The following is a 19,843-nucleotide window of genomic DNA, read 5'->3' on the forward strand; positions in this document are numbered from 1 at the left end:
GTGCAAGTATCTTCAGGGACCTTGAAGTGTCGAGTATATCATAAGTTGAACAAACCGACCTAGAGAGAGACGCAGGGTTTGCGAACATGATGTTCTGGTCGTCAGTCTACCAGACTTGGCTAAGTGAAGAAAAGACTTGGCTCGTCGACCATGTCATGAAACAAACCGATATTCCTCGGCATTTAGAAGTTGGGAACATCGAAAGGGGTCACAATTGCATGCAAGATTTGATTCAAAGCATGGGAGCACCCTTTCGATATTGGTTGCCCTTGAGCGGGCCAGACCCGAGGTGCCGTATCCAAATAGCATTCCGCTCGGTGCAAGTATGAGTGGGTTATAAGCTTTGTGTATATCGCGGGCCGATTAAGGCTCTCTCTGCCTTGATCACACACCTGGATGAGAACATCCGTGTCGAGCCCTTTCCAGGCTTCTCGTCACTGAGAAAGATCATATCCACCGGCGCCGGACTGAGTAGTTCCAGGCATACAATCAACTTGACCAGTGGGGAACCAAGTCTAAAGCAAAGATGTGACTGATGCAAGGCGCGCGGAGAGCATGGTGGCGGCGCCGCGGCGCCGCAGCGTCGCAGCACGGAACGCAGTTAGCCTCACCTCACCTTACCCAGCGCAAGATCGAATCTTGCGCTGCAAGGCAGCAGTTAATCCCCGTCGTCGACTGTTGCTTTTTTTTTTTAGGGGGACGCGGGGGACGGGGGGGGCTGCGCTAGTGCGTTGGACTCGGCGCGCGGCGGGGGGGGGGGGGCGGGGGTTGGTGGAGGGGGGGGGGGGGGGGGGGTGGGGTGGGCGGGTGTGTTGTTGTTTGGGGTGGTGGGGGGGGGGGGGGGGGGGGGGGGGGGTGGCGAAAGCCTGTTGAAACCAGACGGTGACCTGATTGGGGCTGCCCGTGGGCGTGTGAGTACTGAGACGGAATGGAAAGGCTCCCTCCCCGGATACACCGGTCAGGGTGCAACCCCCTCCCTAGGCATCCGACGATACGCCACCGTTTGAGGTTACCTAACGTTAACACATACGAGCCATGGACTCGATTTGAGTACAAGAGCCTCTCTTGATTCAGCTAGCCAGTCGCGTACAGGATCGCCTGCACACGCCTGTCAGCATTGTAAGTCCGCATCCGTGGCCATAAAGGTCTTGGCCGACTAATCCATCTCTTCGGTCACGAGGCACGTTGATAACCATCGGAAGCGGACCTTGATGAACGAGGTCGAGATGAGAAAGAGGAAAATTGGCCGTCACATCTCCTACAAAGATACATGTACACATCATTCCGATGCCGTCCGTCGCCTCGCCTCAGCCTTCAATCTGCTGCTTTCGTATCGTTCCAGTCCACCAAAGTGCTTTCACACAGCAGAGAGTCAAATAATACATGCTATGAATTTCCCTTGAGTCTTCTCAGAGACTTTGTTGATGAGCCAAACCCAAACACCGGTTGTAACCTGCCCGAAACTCCAAATGTTTTCCAGCATTTCGTTTTTTTCTTCCTTTTTCTTTTTTTCCCCCACCTTCAAGCCGCGGAAAAGTCGAATATGCAAACATCAAAAGTCCTGCCGCGCCTTCTTTTCTCTGATGGCTATCGGCCCGCCTGCTTCGACAATGATCTGTTCGTCAATCCTCTTGCTGGTGTCGCCCCACTCAACACGCTTCCATGTGGTGATTCGAGCCTCGTTGGTATCGACCTCGAACACACGTATGCGGCGGTGGTATCCTCCATATCCAGCGTAGCCGCCGAAGCCGACTCCACCAGCATAACACATCCAGAGGGCTGGTTTCTGCTGGCTGTCTAGCGAGAGAGAGCAGTAATCATTGACGTGGTCACTATATAGAATTAGCATTGTGGCTCTGGCAAAGAACCGTGAGGAAACTTACTGTCCACAGCTGACCATGACGACGCCCTGCTCAACGAGGGCGTCACGGAAGCCGGAGTTAAAGTTGGGTGCCGTAACTCCCTCCTTCCATTCGCCTTTGATGGCGAGATCCGCATCTCGGTATTCAGGCAAAGGAATATGAATGAAAGCCAGGTCCATGTGAACCTTGCTATACTCCTTGTGATTTTTCTTGAGACTGGTAGATGTCTTCTTGAACCAATCGATCTGATTTTGCTTGATCCAATCATATCCATGGTATTTTCGCTCATCTGGCGAGTACGCATGGGAGTCAAGCATGTAAAGTGTGAGTGCCGAGTGGTCCGACTTGCCTCTAGCAAGGACCTCGACGTAATAGTTGCCTACACCATCAATTTCTTCAGGCCCGGCCCTTGCCAGAGAATATGGCAGTGACTCCAGAATCTGCATCTGAGCGGCACGAGGAAGTGAGCCCTCGTCATCGTGGTTACCAAAGATTGAGACGTAGGGAATCTTCATCTTGATGAGAATTTGGGCGATTTTGAAGATTGCCTAGCAAAGTCAGTTTGCGCCCAGGCCAACGAAGCAACGCCACTCACCGACTGCGCATCAGGAGCAGTTTCACCATTGACTTGATCTCCACTGAGCACGACCAAGTTGGGCTTCTCCTCGGTGAGAATCTTGCTGACGAAATCCAGCGTTCTGGGGTCCGCCTCGCACAAGCCGCCGTTATACCCCTCCGGCATGGCATCGCGACACTTTCCGACACCGGTGCTGAGGTGGAGATCGGCCAGTTGTATGATCTTAAATCTCCCGTTCTCAGGGATTCGCGGCTGTGGCTTGTGAGGCTCCTTCTGGCTTCCTCTCCGGAGAGTGATGTGGGTAACCGGGACCTCTTCGTTGAGAGGGAGCAAAAGGGGGGTCCCGGTGATCTGCCAGCCATCGCGGGCCTCGACCGCGTCATCGCCAAAGAGGACATCGATGCCTGTGACAGCCTTCTTGGAGTCGCTGTCCTTTTGGTTGGAAGATCGCTTCACCCACAATCCGTATGGTCGGCTCTCCCACCTCTCGTCCTCCTCTCCCTTCTTAGAAGTCGTGGGGTCGAGTCGACCGACAGAAACATCCATGACTACCTTATCTTCTGGTAGCAGCTCCTCCTCCTTCTTCCGTGCGACGTGTACGTATGCGCTGGTGGTCCATGACTTGCCCAGGTACAGGTCCTTTTCGATTCGGTGCCATTTGTTTGTGTCGAGGTTACAAGATGTGAAGACGTTTATACTCGAGCATTTTGTTACTGTGATATCGGTGACTATCAGTCCGTGGTGGTGCTGCGGCATGTAGTGGTGCATCGATTTGGGGAGGACTCGGAAGTTGCGGTCGAGGAAGAAGACGGCGAGAAATGTCAGCAGCGTCACCGCGGTGAGCTGGATTATCGTCCGTACCTGCAAAAAGACATTGTTAGTACAAGCTTCCCCTCGTCACCAAGCGCAGCAGCGGAACATACTATGCGGCGCGTCATGTTGGGCGACTTTCGCGGTTGTCGCAAAGTGGAGCGAGGTCGGTCGGGGCGAGTTGAGGGCGGCGACGGCGACGGCGGCGTGATCAGGCGAGGTAGCAGCGCGTGGGCCGAGAGAACACGAACACGAAATAATCGGCTCGAGCGAGCCTAGTTCAAGCTAATGCCCAGGCCATATCATGGCCCGCAGGTCGTTTATACAAGAATAAAGATGGGAGAGGAGCAGATACGGCGCGCGGAAGAGCTTGATGTCGGCTCGAAAGACAACTCAGCGGATGACAGGGGGGGTTGAGAAAAGGAGCAGAAAAGGCACCAGGCAATCAACCGAGACTCGGTCGATAAAGGCCCCATTTGGGTGGAGCCAACTGCCACCTCAGAATCCGGGGTAGCACTTTTTTGGCATTTGCTGAAAGCGCCATGTCACGGGCTGTGTCTGCCCCCGGTGGAATACCGGGGGTACGTACTACCTTCTCGCGATTAGGTTATCAAGGTTGCATTGGCTTTCCCCCTGACAAGGCCTGGCAGCCTGGATATTGCACCCAAGTGAGAGACTCCTTTCTCCAACTGGCAAGGCGAGGATTCCGTGAGGGCCGCCAGCGCCGGTCGGCCAGGAGAAGAGATCCGAGGCGGGTGAGTGACGGGGAAACAGTAAGCAGCCACACGTAGCGCATGGAGTAGTCGACAACTATTGACGCGTCCATCTCCGTTACACCTCATAGTGAGGTAGTGCAGTCTGCCATCTGCCATCTGTGCTGCATGATGCTGCGCGTCACATCACACGGGCCGTAGGGCGACGTAAGAGCAGCCCGGACAGGTATTGCGCTCACGTCGTCCACTTTGACTTGAGCGACAGCTTCCTTCCATGTTCTAACGTCATGCCAGTGGAGCCTCCCGTCCCGGTCCATCCCCATCACCAACCCAAGTATGGATATGTGGGTTCGAAATGGCATGGTCTGAAGACAAGAGACGGACACCTGTGGTGTGTACATCTGGCAGAATATTGCACTCACTGTAGACCTACTCAACACACGACGGCCGCGCGTCAAAAGGTCGAATTGAGTTTGTTCAGCAGCCATGCTCCCAGTTTATCACAGCTTCGAGGATGGACGAGACGAGACGGAATAACGATCGTCAAGTCTTGTCATATCGGGATGGCAGAAGGAAGCATTGACAGATGTGTCGTGTCAGTTGAAGATCAGCTGGGGCTCCGCCTGCCCCTCGACGACGGAACGAACGACCGACGACGCGACGACGAAAAGCTTGAGTTAGTTACAACGACGCGCATTATCCACGCGACGCACAGCGACGTCGTTGATAGAGAACTTTATCACCGCCATACTCGTACATCACAACCTGGATTCCCGTCCTGTCTGTTGAAGTCACATGGGTCCGATGAGGTGGCAAGAGCTGAGTTGCCGCGGGTGTGCTGCTTGCTATACCACATGAGATGCCAAGCCGGCCATGTAGGTCTCCTATAACTCTCCTATTTTTGGGTGGTGAATTGTGGCTGCTTATGTCATCAATTACTACAACACATGTCTCGTGAAATATGTTCTTGATACAAAGAGCCAACTGATATCTCTTTGTCTTTGCACCGAAGACCTGCATTGACGGTGCATCAAGTATCACTTCGCTCCCTGATAATGCTGCAAGGAGAGAATAAATGAGTCTACTGAGACAAGCGCAGAGAAGAAACGCCGTTGACTATTTCTTTGTCACCGCGTTTTCAATGCAATCTATTTTTGGAAGCAAAAGTCTGCCCTCATCTCAAAACTCTCAAACCCAACGACGCATTCTTCAACTCAATTCCAGACGTCTCGCAATCGCCAGCAACAACGGGAACTCATTCCATAGACAGCGACGGATACAACATCCAGGTCCAAATGCAGGACCAGTGGCCCGTGCTCCCACATCCTCGCTTACCTGAGCTGCACAAGCTTGATAGCCGAGTACGTACCTCGACCAGCTACCAGTAGGTGTGCCGCAGCTTGGAAGGTCCCCTTTCTTGCTAAACCCGGAAGGTACCTGCCTACCATACCTCGTCTTCCCGAAGCTGTCGTCCTGAGAACCAAAGCAGCAACGACGCGCCTCAAAAATCGTCATAACCCCCGACGATCCATCAACGACCCCTTCCAGGTTCTCTCCGCCCTCCAAGTTCCACCCCATCCCATCGTCCATCTCTTCTTCGCCCAGACTGCGCATCCTCTTCAACGTCGTCGCGTTATATTTCCGGCATCATATTTACTTAACCTTTCCCCCTCGACTTTCATTCTCCTGTCGCAAACATGGCTACCGACTACAGCTCTCTGAAGGTCCCCGAGCTCAAGAAGCTCCTCCAGGAGAGAAGCCTTCCCGCAACGGGCAACAAGCTTGATCTGGTCAATCGCCTTAAGGAGAACGATAAGGAATCCGCGCCCGGTACGTCAATCGATCCCGAATCCGCGCTTTCGTCCATTGCAACCTAACAATCCCAGCCACCGCAGAGGAGGACGAAATCGACTATAGTGACGACGAGCCCGCGCCCACCAAGGCCGCCGCCGATAATACCCCGGCTGCCGAAGAATCCAAGCCTGCCCCTGCTCCTGCTGCAGCTGAGCCTGCCGCTCCCGCCACTGAAGCCGCGCCCGAGGTCGCGCCAGAGGCTGAGACGACCGGGGAAGAGGAGAAGAAGACAGAGGAGGCTGCAGAAACTGCCGAGGCTGTGCCAAAGGAGGACTTTGCTCTCAACCTTGATGCGACCGACGCCGCAGCGGAAGCCAAGAAGCGCGCCGACCGCGCTAAGCGATTCGGCATCGACGAGGACGAGGAGGCCAAGAAGAAGGCTGACCGCGCAAAGAAGTTTGGTGTCGAGGTTGGCAGTGTAGCCGGTCTCGATTCTGCGCTCCCTGAGAGACGTCCCAAGCGCGGCCGTCCTGAGCGCACCGATGAGCAGCCCGGGCGCGATGCCAAGCGACAGAGCACCGACGGTCGTGGACCTCGTGGTCGCGGCAGGAACAACAGGACCGGACGCCCTGGTGGTCGCCAAGGTGGTGGCGGCGGCGGCGGCGATCGCGACAACAGGCGTAGCGCTGCCATCGACCCTGCCGAGAAGGCAAGATTGGAAGCGAGGGCGAAGCGATTTGCCAACTGAGTAGTTGAAATGCTACGCGTTCTGACGGCGAGAGCCCCGGAGGATGGGGCCTGTATACTATGCCCGGGAAGAAGTGGATGGCGTTTCGGTCTGCGACAGAGGATGGGGAGACGCAAACCAGGCATGCGATTGCAACAACAAACGTCTTTGGTCTAGGGAAGACGGAGGCGGTTCAAAGCGAGATGACACCGACAACGCGAGTTTTCTCAACAAGATATTTTTGACAGGAATGGAATAGAACCAAAAGTCTTTTTTGTATTCCCCATCACAGTCTCCCACGATGTCACTTCTTGGAAATCGACTGGGTAGGGAACCGCTGGTTTCAAACTCTTTTTGGCACTGAGATTGATCATCTTGCTGGTGTCTCTTTTCACAAGTTTGTGATAATCATACAATACTAGAACCGGAAAACGAGTTGAAAAGGCCGAGATATGCCGTGGTGAGATGCCCTCGAAAGAAACCTGAAGCAGCCCGCCTGCAGGCGTCGAGAGCCTGCCGCTTCGCCGCCGACCCCGCCAATCTCTGATGGAAGGAAAGGCAATTCCCAAGCGTCTCATAAAACCTTGGTATCAAGAGTCAAGAGCATCTGACACTTGTCATGGCTAGCTCTTGATTCCTCAGATCCTGCGCTCGGCATTGCGAACTACTTTGGATTTCTTACCGATGGTCTTACTGATGGTAGGCACCAAAGTATTTAACAGATTATGACACCGCCATGGACGTATCTAACTTTTCTCCAGTCCTCTGGCTTTCCGGGCTCGGCAACCCTGCAACTGGAAGTTGGCCACGGTGGTTCCTCCAGGGGATCTTTCAAGTGTGGTAGGTGCTTCTGTGCACGTATGCTCACTTGAAGCTGTTGCAAATTGCACTGTCAGCTGAGCAAAGCCGTCCATCGTCTGTCAGCTCGCTGATGATGTGGAGTGGCGAATACGAGAGAAGCAGCGCCGGACGTGGCCCAGGAGAAGTGAATGAGTAAACGCCGACCAAGGTGCGAATGTCGCAACAGTTACTCTGCTCTGCCCCCTTTGGTTGAAGCTGTTCCAGTAGACAAGATCAGAGCTACCGCTGGTAAACAGATGTTCTTGTTGACAAACGGCTTTCGCAAGGTCGTTCCCCTTTGATTGGGTTTAGCTAAGGTAGCAGTCCGATGAGTAGGCTCCCTTGAATGGGTACCATAAGGAGACGGCACAACAAGCACTTTGCTGATCTATGGATGGTGATTAGTACTATCGTCTTGGGGTGAAGGAATGAAAGCTTTTGGAGGAAGGAACAATGCTCTTGAGTTCTTGCCTAAGGAGGGCGTTGAAAAAGGGCTGTGACTATGCTCTTCAATACTTTTCTAGGAAAGACACGCTTCAAATGCGCAGGCTCCTTGAATCGTCAAAGGCTCCTCCAGCACAGAGTATTCAGGTTGCGTCGAAAGACCTTTCTCTTCCTACTTGGGATGCATTGGTTTTCCTTCTTCTCTTGCTTCTTCTCTTGCTTCTTCTCTATTTTCTTGGCAACATTTGCACTATGCCGAGTCATCAACTGGAGTTGTCGGTCGAGATGTGAGAGGCATCCGAACACAATCCTGACTATTTTGCTATGAAGAAGAGGTTAATGGTGGAAAAATACAGCCAGACTGTTTGAAACGGTTCCATAGTCTGCTATACCTTGGGTCTATTCGCTCTTTCCTAATCTCCATAATCAAATCAAAGCCCTCTTCATCTAGACGATTGATATGTGGATGGCATGGCAAAAATCAAGACCCAGGTTCTGGAGGGTAACCAAATAACAGATGGGATATTGGCCAACATACTTCAGGTCGACTATATCTTCCACGTCCCCGTCAAGTAACGTATCTAAACCAGCAGCCTGTGTTCTCGCCCCAAGCTATCGGGAACGCACCTTGCAACCAATGCCCCCAAACCTGCAAGACGAACTCAACTCCCTACCAGAGATAGCTCACCAAAGGCTGCCTCCAAGATTCCTTCCAGAAACTCCTGTTGGAAGATTGAACCTTACCCCTCGATAGCCTTGCCAGCTCTATCACGTACAACCAACCAACTTCCCAACTAATAGCCTGTGCCGCGGTCCCTCGGACCATCAAAAAATAGATGAGATTTCAGGCCTACACTGCAGGAATAGACTCTATTTCGATGCAAGAAACCAACATCCTCTCTAGATCTTTGACCATGTAATCACCACTAGACCTCACATACTGAAGTCACTCCCTCGCAGGCAGCAACTTTCCCCAACGAAGCGAAGCAGATATCAACGTCTCCCCACGACAAACACTGTTTTCCCGTTCCCCGGATCCAAGCAAGCAACAAAAGAAAGCGCATCACTCGAGACAGCAGTATTGTATCACACGACAGGGAGGCAGGACGGGATCAAAAAATTCGGTCGAAACAACCCATCTCGCTCTTCTACAGTATCGCGCGCGAGAGTCTTCATCCTTAATGCTTCATGGATTGGGCGTCAGACCCCTTCCACCACTTTTGTGCTCTGCACCCACTGGTCATTTTGTCGGCGAGGGTGGTCCAGCCAAGCAGCTACCTCTTATGAACTACGTGAAAAGAGACACAAAACGAATTTTAAATTGTCCATATGGTTCAGCATTATCCCAAGTCTTGGAAAGAAAGACTTTGACATGTAAAAACTTATCAGCTTCAACCCTCCGAAATGGAAGGCGTAACAGGCGTACCAAGCTGCAGATTTTCGTGACGAACCCTCCTTTTTAATGGAATCCTGTTTTCCTGGATAGTTCCTCTACATCAATTATGCATATACAGCTTTCCATTCAGGAAGAGCCGAAATCCCGTCGAATCACACCCATCGAGTTACATCCATAGTTGCCCAGAGAAGTAGTCTCAGGGGCCACAGCACACCAAAGTCCCAAAAGTCCAGTGCCCAGATAGGAGCCACTCAGGCCACCCACCCTTAAGCGCTGCCTGGTATTCGCATTCATTCCCCATCGTCAAGTATCTGCCGCCAGATAACTGTAACCACTAAACGCCAACCGCGTGATACCCGCGCGTGCGAGCGGAAGGGGGAGGGAGGGAGACACAGACGACGATGCGGTTCACACACCCACCGCGACAGAAGAATCAAGGAGTATAAGCGCACACGCCACGAGACGCCCCATCTACGGAGCCCTCTCCGTACATGGTACATTTGGGGAAGAAGGAGGGGTAGCCCTCAGCGCGGGCTCCCACGGGCCTCGTTCGTTCCCGGCCGTTTGATGCTGCCTGAATCCCAATCCACCTCACTTCCCCAAAAATTCGAGGCGCAAGGAGGAAAGGAGAAGCGGGACGGGGGGCAGTGATGGAGGAAAGCTGACAGGCGGACCATGTAAATCAACAGGGCGTGATCTCTGAAGCACCGCGCCCCGGATGGATTGGAAAGTCCTGCCAGTCGGTGAGAAGTCGCCTTCAACCAACATCCTTATCCCGACGGCCACCGGAACAATAACAAGTACGTGAATGCCGGCGGGATTTCGGATACAATCTTGACTAAAGCAAACCTCCGCAAAGCGTGCCAAACATGACTTGCCGGTTTATCCCCCCTTCCACCTCAAAGTCCACAGTCTTGGCACGCCCGCAAAGTCCGCTCCGCCCGGCATTGGGAAGGATAATGTAAAAGGGGTAATATCCGGGGACCAGTCCTTCGGGAGAGACGGAGACAGAGGGCTACAATCGTTGCTCTGCCGCGAAGGTGCTTGCATGTTCTGATGATCCCAATCCACCCTGCAAGTCAGACAAGAACTTGGCTGTTGGTCTCAAGGGCCAAGCAAGGTTTGCCAGCCTCGTGCGTGTCTTGTTGCCTAATCACCAACCAACCAACCAACCAAGGGGGTCAATAAACGACCATCACTCCAACGAAGCTGCTGTGCGCTGGTTGGGTGCCTAAACGCAGCGGCCGTAAGGGAGCAAAAAAGCGGCACGTGAGAGGATCAGAGAGAGAAGAATAGACACAAGGAGGGAGAAGAAAAACCAAAGTCCCTTTTCTTTTTTCAATGTTGCGTTGGAGGGGCGGGTGTCATTCTTGCAGAAACGCTGCAAGCAGAAGAAGCAAGAGCATTAGCTCTAAGCATCCCGCCGCACGTCAGCCAGTTGCATAAGCAAGTCGCTTGGCTTCGCTGATGTGAAAATTCCGTGGACCGCCTGTATAGTGGGCTTGACTGGACTGGTGTGTGATGTAATGGGTGCGAGCCCCTCCGTTGACGTCTGAATAGCCTCATGGCCCGAGCTGGACGAAAAACCAACGTCCTTCCCATCTACTTTAGTTTAGCCCAGTCCCGTATATTATCAAGCATGCCAGAGCGAATTTGAAAAAGATCCATGACCAGGAGAAACCCCCCGCGGGCCATGAGGATGAGTCCCCCTCCTGAATTGATATGGCAGCTTAGGTGGGAGAAAGTCGTGTGGGCTCTGGCACGCACCTGTCGCTTAACCAAAACCCCAGTCACAATAGCCCGGCATGTCCCATGCACCCTATCCGTGTCCCGAGCGTCGCCGTGATCCGGCCGCATGGACGGACGTCACCTCCCGCTGGCAGCCCCGCGGAGGTGTATTGTCGAATTCCTTCGGATTCTCGGCCGATCCTTGAAGAGAGGGGAAATGGAAGGGCCCGCTGCAGCCCTGGAGGTTTCAAAGAGAGAGCGGATAACTCAACACGGGAAGACATGGGTTTCTACTCTGTACTTTGGCTGCTCCTCCCCAAAGACTCGCATACTGTACATATCTTACGTATTCGATATTATTTGGTATCCTGGGGTCTCAAAGGGCACCGATCTGATCAAAGAGGAACAATTGCGACCCGACTTGCATGAGATAGGTAGGTCTTGCATCGAAGAGTAACGTCGCTCCCCCCGCAATTCTTCGCATTCTCTTCGTAATGGTAGTCTTTGAGAGAACCCTACTGTAAGGTATCCTTTCCGCTGTCCCAGGAAAGGTCCCAGGATACCGGCCACGCAGGAGCATGCGGGATAACGACGGGATCCGGGCTCACTCAACCAGCCAGGGCTGATTCTTTTTTGTCAACTCATGCGCGCGGCATGGGCACACCCTCTGGCGACCTGCCTTACTCTCTCTCTCTCATCGCTTACATACTTGGTCCAGGGGTTTGGCTCCTATGGCCCACGGTTCGTGGCGCGCCTTGCCCCACGCGCCGCCCGCTGGGCTTCCATGATGATGATAGACTAGGTCGTTTGAGTGCCGGGGTTCAATGATCTGTGATTGATGGAGATGACGCTAAGCCTGGAGATTAATCAGTGGAGCGGTGGTCAGGGTGAGAGGCGGACTTTGCGGCCGCCCGCGCATGTGCACCTACGCGTAGAGAAAGCAAGTGTAAGTGATGTGGAATCGCCGCATTACCGCATCGACAGCACCGCCGCATAGCCGCCTACCGTGGTTACGTGTTGACGGGGCCGCTGCCGCTGCCGGTTGAGTAATAGTAAGCACAATGTCGAGGAGATTTATACGCAATCATGCTGATTGGCCGTCGGAATCGGCAAGGATCACTGGCTTTTTCTCTCATAGGTGCTCTCTTCGAAAGGTGCTGCTTGTGACTTGTCCGGGCGATGTCTCTGCCGTCCGGACAACCTCGGGTCGTGCCCCCCCCGGCTGCCGGCGGCCGCTGGCCGATGCCTGGTCTGATACCCCAAGAAGCTCGAATGTGCGGTGGGGGCTCCCCTTGAGTGTCGCTTGTCATCTCCGCTCGCTTCTACCAAGGCAGTTGGAGAATCGATTTGCAACAGTACAAAGGAAGTGATCTGGTCGCTTATGCGTGTTCTCGAGATCCACCCGGCGGCCGACTCTGCGCTATTCCGTTCGTAGATGGTCATTCGAGGTCAAGCGATCACACTCAACTCGTGGGGTTCAGGGCCATAGGCTTTGTGGACCCCATGTTCGCTTGGAATCTTTGGAAGGGGGCTTCAGTGCGCCAAACGAAAACTCTGCTAACCACTAGCTGACTCTGTTTCTTTAAGATTGGTTCCAGTCGAAGGGTTTATGCTGTGAAGTTGTTGTTAAGGTCGTGTTTGCAAGTTGCGAACAATCTGTTCTCAGGCTCTAGACACGCCTGAAGGTGCAAGGAAAGCGTTGGAATGATGCCCCGTATCTGGAGGCAACGAGAAGGGGTTGACGGGCACCAGCCCACCCAGCAGGTTGTGACGATGATTGTTAGTTAGAGCCGATGTGGTTCGGATCCAATTTTCAGCGGGACACCACAAAAGCACCACGATGTTCGACTCACCGAGCTGCTATGCCACTCACCGAGGGCCCTGACAGGCACTCTAGAACCTGGGCTCTAGCGCCGTCACCGCTCGAATGCCGGGCTGTAAACCCTTCCATCTTACCCATGCTCTTGGGCCTGCTGCCTGCCGTGTTCAACATACATAGTAGATGCCATGGCACAGCCCACTTGTTGCAAGAAGGGCGGAGACGCAGTGCGATTTGCCGTCTGCTTCGGGATGCTGAATCCTTTGTTAACGACACAAATGACGCGTGTTGCAGATTCGTGGAGAGTGATGAGCGATTATATCTGTAGGGAAGATGTTGACAAAAAGCCTGAAGAAATGAAATCCAACAAATCCAATAAATGCATCGAATATAGAAACCCCAGACCTCGATTCAAACGTCCTCCGACGTCATGTTACGCCGTCTATAGCAAGTGGAATTCTCATTAGTCCCCCACAACTGCCCGGAGGACCCTCCGTACCAACTGAATGCCTTTCTCGCGCATACGTCTCCTGCCAAACCGGTTGAGAGTCATCATGAATCGATGCACTCAGGCCAATGGTCCAATCTACGAACAGCAATTGCTTTTCCATACCGTTATCCGCCTCCAAGGAGTAGAACACCGAGAAGCTCCACGAAGGTGAGTTGGCAATACTTTGCGCACCGCGACCCCGTGCCGAGCTCAAATAGTATGAGAGAGACATTCTGATGATAGCGGACGTCCTGGCAGTCGGCAGAACTCCATCGTACATGATCGAGCCGCAACTCCTTCAACTGTGGCTCGGTCCATCAGCGCCCGCTTGCTGGTTATCCGTCGAGGAAACATACTGTTGACTTGAGCCTTTGCTTTCTTTCTTCTTACCGCTGCCCTTCTTCGATGAGTTCTTGCTCTGTCCTCTGGTCTCTATCCGAGGGAAAAGGCCGTCGAAGATGGCATACTGTTCGTAGCCTTTGCCTTTGTCATCGGGCGAGGTGCCCTTCGAGCTGCTGCCGCCATGTGAGTCCATTGTGTTGTTTGATGTTCTCAAAGCTGCGATCTAGTCGAATGACTCTGTGTCAGCCAACATCTTCATTCATGGTTCCAGCTTGGGCGTACTGTGGTTTCTTGAAGTTTGCGTAGAAGCTCGCTTGCGTCTTGTTGAGTATATGATGCTTGATTGGGTGATGCTTGACGAGTTGACGAGTAACTCAATGCGTTTTGAGAGGCTTGTTGGTCTTGTTGGCTCATTCTGAAGGCAGTCTCACACGAGGTTTATATCTCTGAGGATAGATAGGTAGAGAGGGAAGTTGTTCTTATCGCTGTTCGTGGAAGTCAAATCCAGGTCAGTCGTTGTTCTCGCTTTCAGCCTACACCCCCCGGCCAACCCAAGGCAGGCAGCGGAGGGACGTGCCGGGCACAGCAGGAAGACTGCCTCACCGGACCCGTTTCTCAACCAGGCCCATCGATGACACTTCCCAGGAAGGACTTTTGCAGCTACTAACTCTTTAATTTGGAAAACAAAACTATTCTAGGCAGGATACGTGCGGCGAAGTTGTGAAGAGGAGAAGCGTTGGAATCATCTGCCCCTGCTCGGTACTTAGCAAGTCATCAACTTTGGAGCTATGGCGGGAAGTTATTACTGAACCAAAGTTCCGTCGTGCCAGATCATGTGCCTTGCGGTAACCAGGGAGGGCCCGCCAGTGAGCATAGTTGCCAGGATCTGCTTCCCAACGACTGTGATTCGCTCAATCGCGACCGGATTGCGAAAGTTGGCCATCGGAATTCTGAATGGCCTCAATGCAAAATCGTGTAGGTCATCAATCAGTCTGAAGCGTCAATAGGTCCAAAACCGATAGCTCTGCAGCGTCAAATTGAGTGCATTCGGCGTCACAGTTCGACTTGGAAATCGAATACTGTTTGCGCCAAAGGGACTTTGAGACGTCGTATCCACAAGCGCTCTGGTTGACTAACATCAACGTAGGGCTGACACTTGACCTGATCCCAAAGTTCTCTCGCGAATCCAGATCATCTGCAAATGATCGGCTTGGCTTCTCCGTAGACAAACGGCAGTAGTCTAGATCGGCCGTAAGGATAATCGGCGCCGAGTGCGATTCGGTCCATTTACAAGCAGTGTGGCAGTCATTTGAGAAGGGCGTCATTCGTGCGCCATTCTTGTCACCCCGAGACTTCACCTCCCACCCACTGACACCGACCGACAAGGGTTATCATTATGACGGCCTCGATGTAGCCTTTGCAGACTCTTGTCGAGTGACTCATCCGTCGAATTATCGGCAGTAGAGTCTTTCAACCGCAAGTCGAATAAGATTGAGGCCTTCAGCGACTTGACATGTGACCAGGAAGCGACTCTGCGTGGGGACCAAAATTGCAGAACGTCACTGGAACCGAGAAGCGTCAGATCTTGATACTTGTCGATCAAATACCGAGCGGCACCAGGAGCGGCCGCCAGGGCCCCACTAGGCTGAGTAAAAGAGGATTGGTGTGATAGCCGCGGATCAAGGTTAGGCTCGTCTGGGAACGTGGGTGATGGAGACGTGAGACTTTAGGCAGCCTCGAGGCAGCCTCGAACGGCGTTTGCTCAGGGAATTGCACACGCTTGATAGAATTTTGCAGCCTGAAGGTACGTCCCGCCAAACACGTCGTTTCGTGGATTGGCCTCGCATCGAACAATGGGAGGGGGGGAAGCGTGTGCAGGCAGCAGTTGACCCCCAGGCTGTGAAAATGTGGTTGCGAGCCGTCCGATGTCGTCGGATGGTTGTTCTGCTTCCCGCGTCTGTGCTGGGCATTATCTCGGATGACATGGTCACCCTTCACTCCTTGCCGGACACCCCCTCTCTGAGTCTGCCCATGAACCAGGGCGATGGATTCTTGCCACCCTTCTCGGTGGCCCATGGCCCCATGCGACGTGAGAAGAGCAGGATCCACATTAGATTACCGGGGTGCGATGTTGGCTCTGTATAAGTTTAATCAGCGCGGGAAGAAGTCTTGGCGGAGAGAAAGGGAGCCATCCTCCTCTTCCATCAGGCCCCTCAGAACGCAGATGGCTCGAGGCAAGAGTTGGGCGTCGAAAGATTGTGCCTGCGGTCTTTGAAACATGACGAGTTGGCTCGTAGAACTGATGGTTGATGGAAGATACTTCCCGTGAAGGTGACGGTCAGGGTGGTGATTTGACGGGTTTGGGCTGCCCTTTGATGCGTACCTTGTTTTGATGTCTCCGCCCCTGCTTTGTATTCGTACAGAAGAAGAGAGACTGAACCCGTGGTCTACGGAGCCGTCATTGAACATGCCCCACGCCTTCCGGCCCCGGGAAAATCGGCGTGTCGACCCGACTGACTGGCTTGAGGGGAAAACCGTATGAATACCTAGATGTCTCTGTGTATGAAGCAATAAAGAGGACCCGTTTTTTGGTGAGACTTTCAAGGGGGGGGCTCTGCGGCCGGCGCGCAACAAATGCTGCAGTTTTGCTCGCGTCTCTCTCCAATGGGCAACCCGTAACGTTGCCAATCAACTGGTCCAGTAGGCGATTTTCCGTGTCGCACCCTGGACTCCCAATTTTCACGTTCCCGAACAAGCCTAGCCGTTCGTCTCAATGCGACACACTGCAACCTGGCATCCATTTCGTTAAAGTGTTACTAGCCCTGGCCTGGAAGTAATGACTCTACCTCCGTACGGAAACAATGACATCCGACCCCTTCCCCACAAGTTCGGACAATGCGGGCCATATACTTCACTCTGTCCGGAGTCCTTCTCCTCATTTCATCTTGCTTCGACTCTCGATGGTAATCTGCGGTCGGAAGGTAGCGACATTTACATGTTGAGGAAATGCTACAACGTCGAAGCGGTCACTATGGTTGAGTACCAGGGCGGATCCCCGCCCCGGACAGGCAATCGAATTTGGAACTCTCTCATCTTGTTTCGAGCCAGTACCGGGCAACCGAAAACGTTGGGTGGTGCGCATAGAGATGGAGAACTCAAGGGAGGTCAGTTTGTAGCTTCGTTGGCAGTTATGATCTCAGTGCTGTTCGAACTCACTCTCAACCCGTCGTGCTCCAAATGTGGCTGTCGCAGCTCGTCAGAAGGCGACTCCATCCGATAGTGGCAGTGGCAGTGGCACGCCGACCAGCTCAATGGCCGTCGAATCATCGCCATCATTACAACTATTCTCTCTGGCATTGGGTTGCTGGACCGCCTCACGCTGGCATCTGACCGTTGCTGATCTTTTGCTGCATCTTGCCCTCAGCCCCCTGCGCCTTACCCACTTACACCTCCCCTGTAAGGCGATGGTCACCTTGGCCGCTAAAATCCCTTTCTGGCGAGGAGAATGGGAGTCGCCAGCGGTTCAGCGGGTATTTGTGGCCGTTCAAATTCCGCTCGGGGAAGGTCGATAGTAGTTGACACCAGATGCAAGGCCTCTTTCCAGAGCAGCCAGTGCCACGCTGCAGGGGTATGCAGCCGCCGGGAGGGGGGATATTGGGTCCAATGCCACCAGTAAACCGGTCGTGCTGGTATGGGGGCGGGAAGATGGGGCCTTACCAGGCTTAGCGGTACGGTTGCTTACCCGTTGAGTCCCCTTTTTTCTGCTTTCAAATATCCGTAACATATCCATCTGATTCCCCGCGCTCTTCCGAGGAATTGTCTCATGACGGTGAAAGTGAAGATCCGCCGATACAGAAACATCGCGCATGGTCCGCTGTTGATACCAAACTCTCGTTGCGTTTGCCCGGTCGAGATACCGACAGTGCCAGCGCCATGAAAGCTTCCAGTCTAGCCGCGCCGCCAAAGCGGAAAACATCGACTGATTCCGAAGCTGACGAAATTACAAGCCCTGGGCAGTCAGCGAAGCCACGCAAGCGCGTGCCTGCCGAAGTTTGGGAAACGAAGCGACCGATAATCACCCGGCTGTACCAAGAAGAGAAGAAGTCGTTGAAGGAAGTAATGGAGATCATGCAGCGCGACTACCATTTCGCTGCGACGTAAGCTCATCTTTCCGTATGTTTAGCTTATCGATCACTGACGAATGGCAGTGTCAAAATGTACAAGTCGAGGATATGGAAATGGGGCCTCGACAAGAAACTCAAGGGTGACGAGGTTCTGGCCATTATGCTTCTCAAGCGGGATCGGGACCTGCTGAAAAGACCGACTGAGTTCAGAATTCGCGGACAGCCAGTAGATTTGGAGAACATCAACCGGTATCTGAAGCGAAACCCATCGTTGATGGCCAAATTCAGAGCGGGACAAACGCCCAGCGTGCAAACCGCTCTCGAGGTGACCTGCCGAACTCCCTCGCCGCCTCCGAGCCCAACGATAGCCTTGGCACCAACGATGGAGATGCAAAGTACCGAGCAGGTTCTTTGCTTGTTCCGAGATTATATCGATGGCTCCTTTTCGTCTGGAGCTTGGTGGTGCGATTTCGACGTCGAATGCTCCAATACTCGTTTCAACCCCGGAGACCGCAGTGACGACTTGTTCGAGAGAGTCATAGCCAGCTTTGCTCTGGTAAACCGATGTATGATACGAGGGGACCAAATCAATATCAACAGTGTCCTTGGCCCAGCATTCGACTCCCTGAAAGAAATTGTGGCTGCCGAGAGTCCAGATTTTGTTGCTAGAACGGTCTGCCTGCTCTGGTATCTGGAGCGGCACCACAAACATGATCTGCTCCGACTGGTTCTCGATTATTTGGCCGGGCTTATTCCGATTGTGCTTGGGTCTCATCACATTCTTGCCCACATCTGGCGTAGACTGGGCGCGACCGAATTTTCCGACTACTATGAGCTCTCCATGCGATTATATGCGCTGCTGCTTCCGGACATTGAACAACGGGTAGGCTCGGCCAACTACTTGACTCACCTGCTATACAGCGATTATCTCGACTGCATCTTTGCTCGACAAGATCCGGAGGATTGCGAGGCAATGCTCAGCCGCCACCGCGCTCGAGCTGAGGCGTCAGGGCAAGACCACTCGTGGCTTGGCGATATGGCCCTGTCGCATGCTGGTCTACTCGCAGCTTGCAAAGAAAAGCAGGGCCGACTGGACGAGGCCGTCGAGGTGCTGACGGCTCATATGAATGCGTACAGCATGACAGAAGAGCAGGAAGCCGCCGTGAATCTCGAGCTCGGGGTGAAGTACTATCGAATGGGTAACATCTTGGCAGCGATTGCGTCTTTCAAGTCGGCAGCTCGCATTGCCCTAACGTCGGATGCAGACGAACGGATCTCCATGACAGCATTGGCCAACTTGGAGAAGCTGCTCCGAGAGACAGACAAAACAGCCAAGGCAGACCGAGTACACCGATACCGCATGGATCGCCTAGCAGCATTTGCAGAGAAGTCGGCATCGATATCAAAAGGCCTCCCTGACGAGTACGACGACGACAGTGATTGGACGAACGATCTCGAGGACCTCCCAGAATGGCTATGGAAATGCGATGATGGCGAAGGAGAAATGCGAGGCTGGCTCGAGCTGCCTTCATTCGGTTGGATCGACAAGACATCTCCTGCGTCGTTTGTCAGTATTCCAACGGGCACACTGGAATGGAACAACACGTCCCAGTCCGGATCTCCTGCCGTCCTCTTCACAGAGTATTCACCACGTCCAGGGGACCATTTGATCGACCCTGAGGTCGAATATCTGTATAGACATGACGACGGCATCCGGTAGACTTGGAGAGTTTTTCGTTTGTCGTACGAATCAACAAAAGCGTCCATCGGCGAAGCAGCCTCGGTTGGAGCTAGCGGCAGGGAATCTACCGCCCAACGAAGTTGGCCATTCCTATGGTCTTTTGCGAGCTTGAACTACCGGAATGTCACCAAAGGACAATTGGTCTTCTTCAAATCCACTAGGATGCGGTGAACGCAGCAGCGGGAGACTCGAAGTATATCCATTCATTGTCTCATGAGAGCGGCTTTGGATCTCGAACCTGGTTGAGTCCGGGCTATGCGGCAGAGCAGCAGGACCAGAAAATATGGCGAGGTTTCTCCGGGGAACGAAGATTTCAAAGGTCGCGGAAGCAGGACACTGTGGACGGATAGATGAAACGCATCATTCTAAAGAGCATCAGCATGACATTGTCATTGGCGTGGTGAGGTCGTTTTGTCGCCATCCGAGATGTACATGA

At 53.4% G+C, this 19,843-nt stretch overlaps 4 protein-coding genes across 4 annotated transcripts; 2 read left to right on the forward strand and 2 right to left on the reverse strand.

The window, feature by feature from the left end:
* Positions 1-1,552: 1,552 nt before the first annotated feature.
* Positions 1,553-3,377, reverse strand: CORC01_12922 (calcineurin-like phosphoesterase; the record flags this gene model as incomplete). The annotated part of the gene is made up of 4 exons (XM_022624540.1): positions 1,553-1,832; positions 1,884-2,410; positions 2,458-3,300; positions 3,363-3,377. 4 exons carry the CDS (start codon positions 3,375-3,377, stop codon positions 1,553-1,555), a joined length of 1,665 nt encoding a protein of 554 aa, XP_022468967.1.
* Positions 3,378-5,659: 2,282 nt separating this feature from the next.
* Positions 5,660-6,504, forward strand: CORC01_12923 (SAP domain-containing protein; the record flags this gene model as incomplete). The annotated part of the gene is made up of 2 exons (XM_022624541.1): positions 5,660-5,792; positions 5,849-6,504. The coding sequence occupies 2 exons, from the start codon at positions 5,660-5,662 to the stop codon at positions 6,502-6,504; spliced, it is 789 nt and encodes a 262-aa protein (XP_022468968.1).
* A 6,994-nt stretch (positions 6,505-13,498) lies between these two features.
* Positions 13,499-13,956, reverse strand: CORC01_12924 (uncharacterized protein; the record flags this gene model as incomplete). The annotated part of the gene is made up of 2 exons (XM_022624542.1): positions 13,499-13,765; positions 13,825-13,956. The coding sequence occupies 2 exons, from the start codon at positions 13,954-13,956 to the stop codon at positions 13,499-13,501; spliced, it is 399 nt and encodes a 132-aa protein (XP_022468969.1).
* Positions 13,957-17,475: 3,519 nt separating this feature from the next.
* On the forward strand, positions 17,476-19,386 carry CORC01_12925 (uncharacterized protein; the record flags this gene model as incomplete). The annotated part of the gene is made up of 2 exons (XM_022624543.1): positions 17,476-17,699; positions 17,751-19,386. 2 exons carry the CDS (start codon positions 17,476-17,478, stop codon positions 19,384-19,386), a joined length of 1,860 nt encoding a protein of 619 aa, XP_022468970.1.
* Positions 19,387-19,843: the final 457 nt, after the last annotated feature.

This window comes from Colletotrichum orchidophilum (genome assembly GCF_001831195.1).
Source record: "Colletotrichum orchidophilum strain IMI 309357 chromosome Unknown Scaffold_170.1, whole genome shotgun sequence".
In the NCBI taxonomy this organism is placed as follows: Eukaryota; Fungi; Ascomycota; class Sordariomycetes; order Glomerellales; family Glomerellaceae; genus Colletotrichum; species Colletotrichum orchidophilum.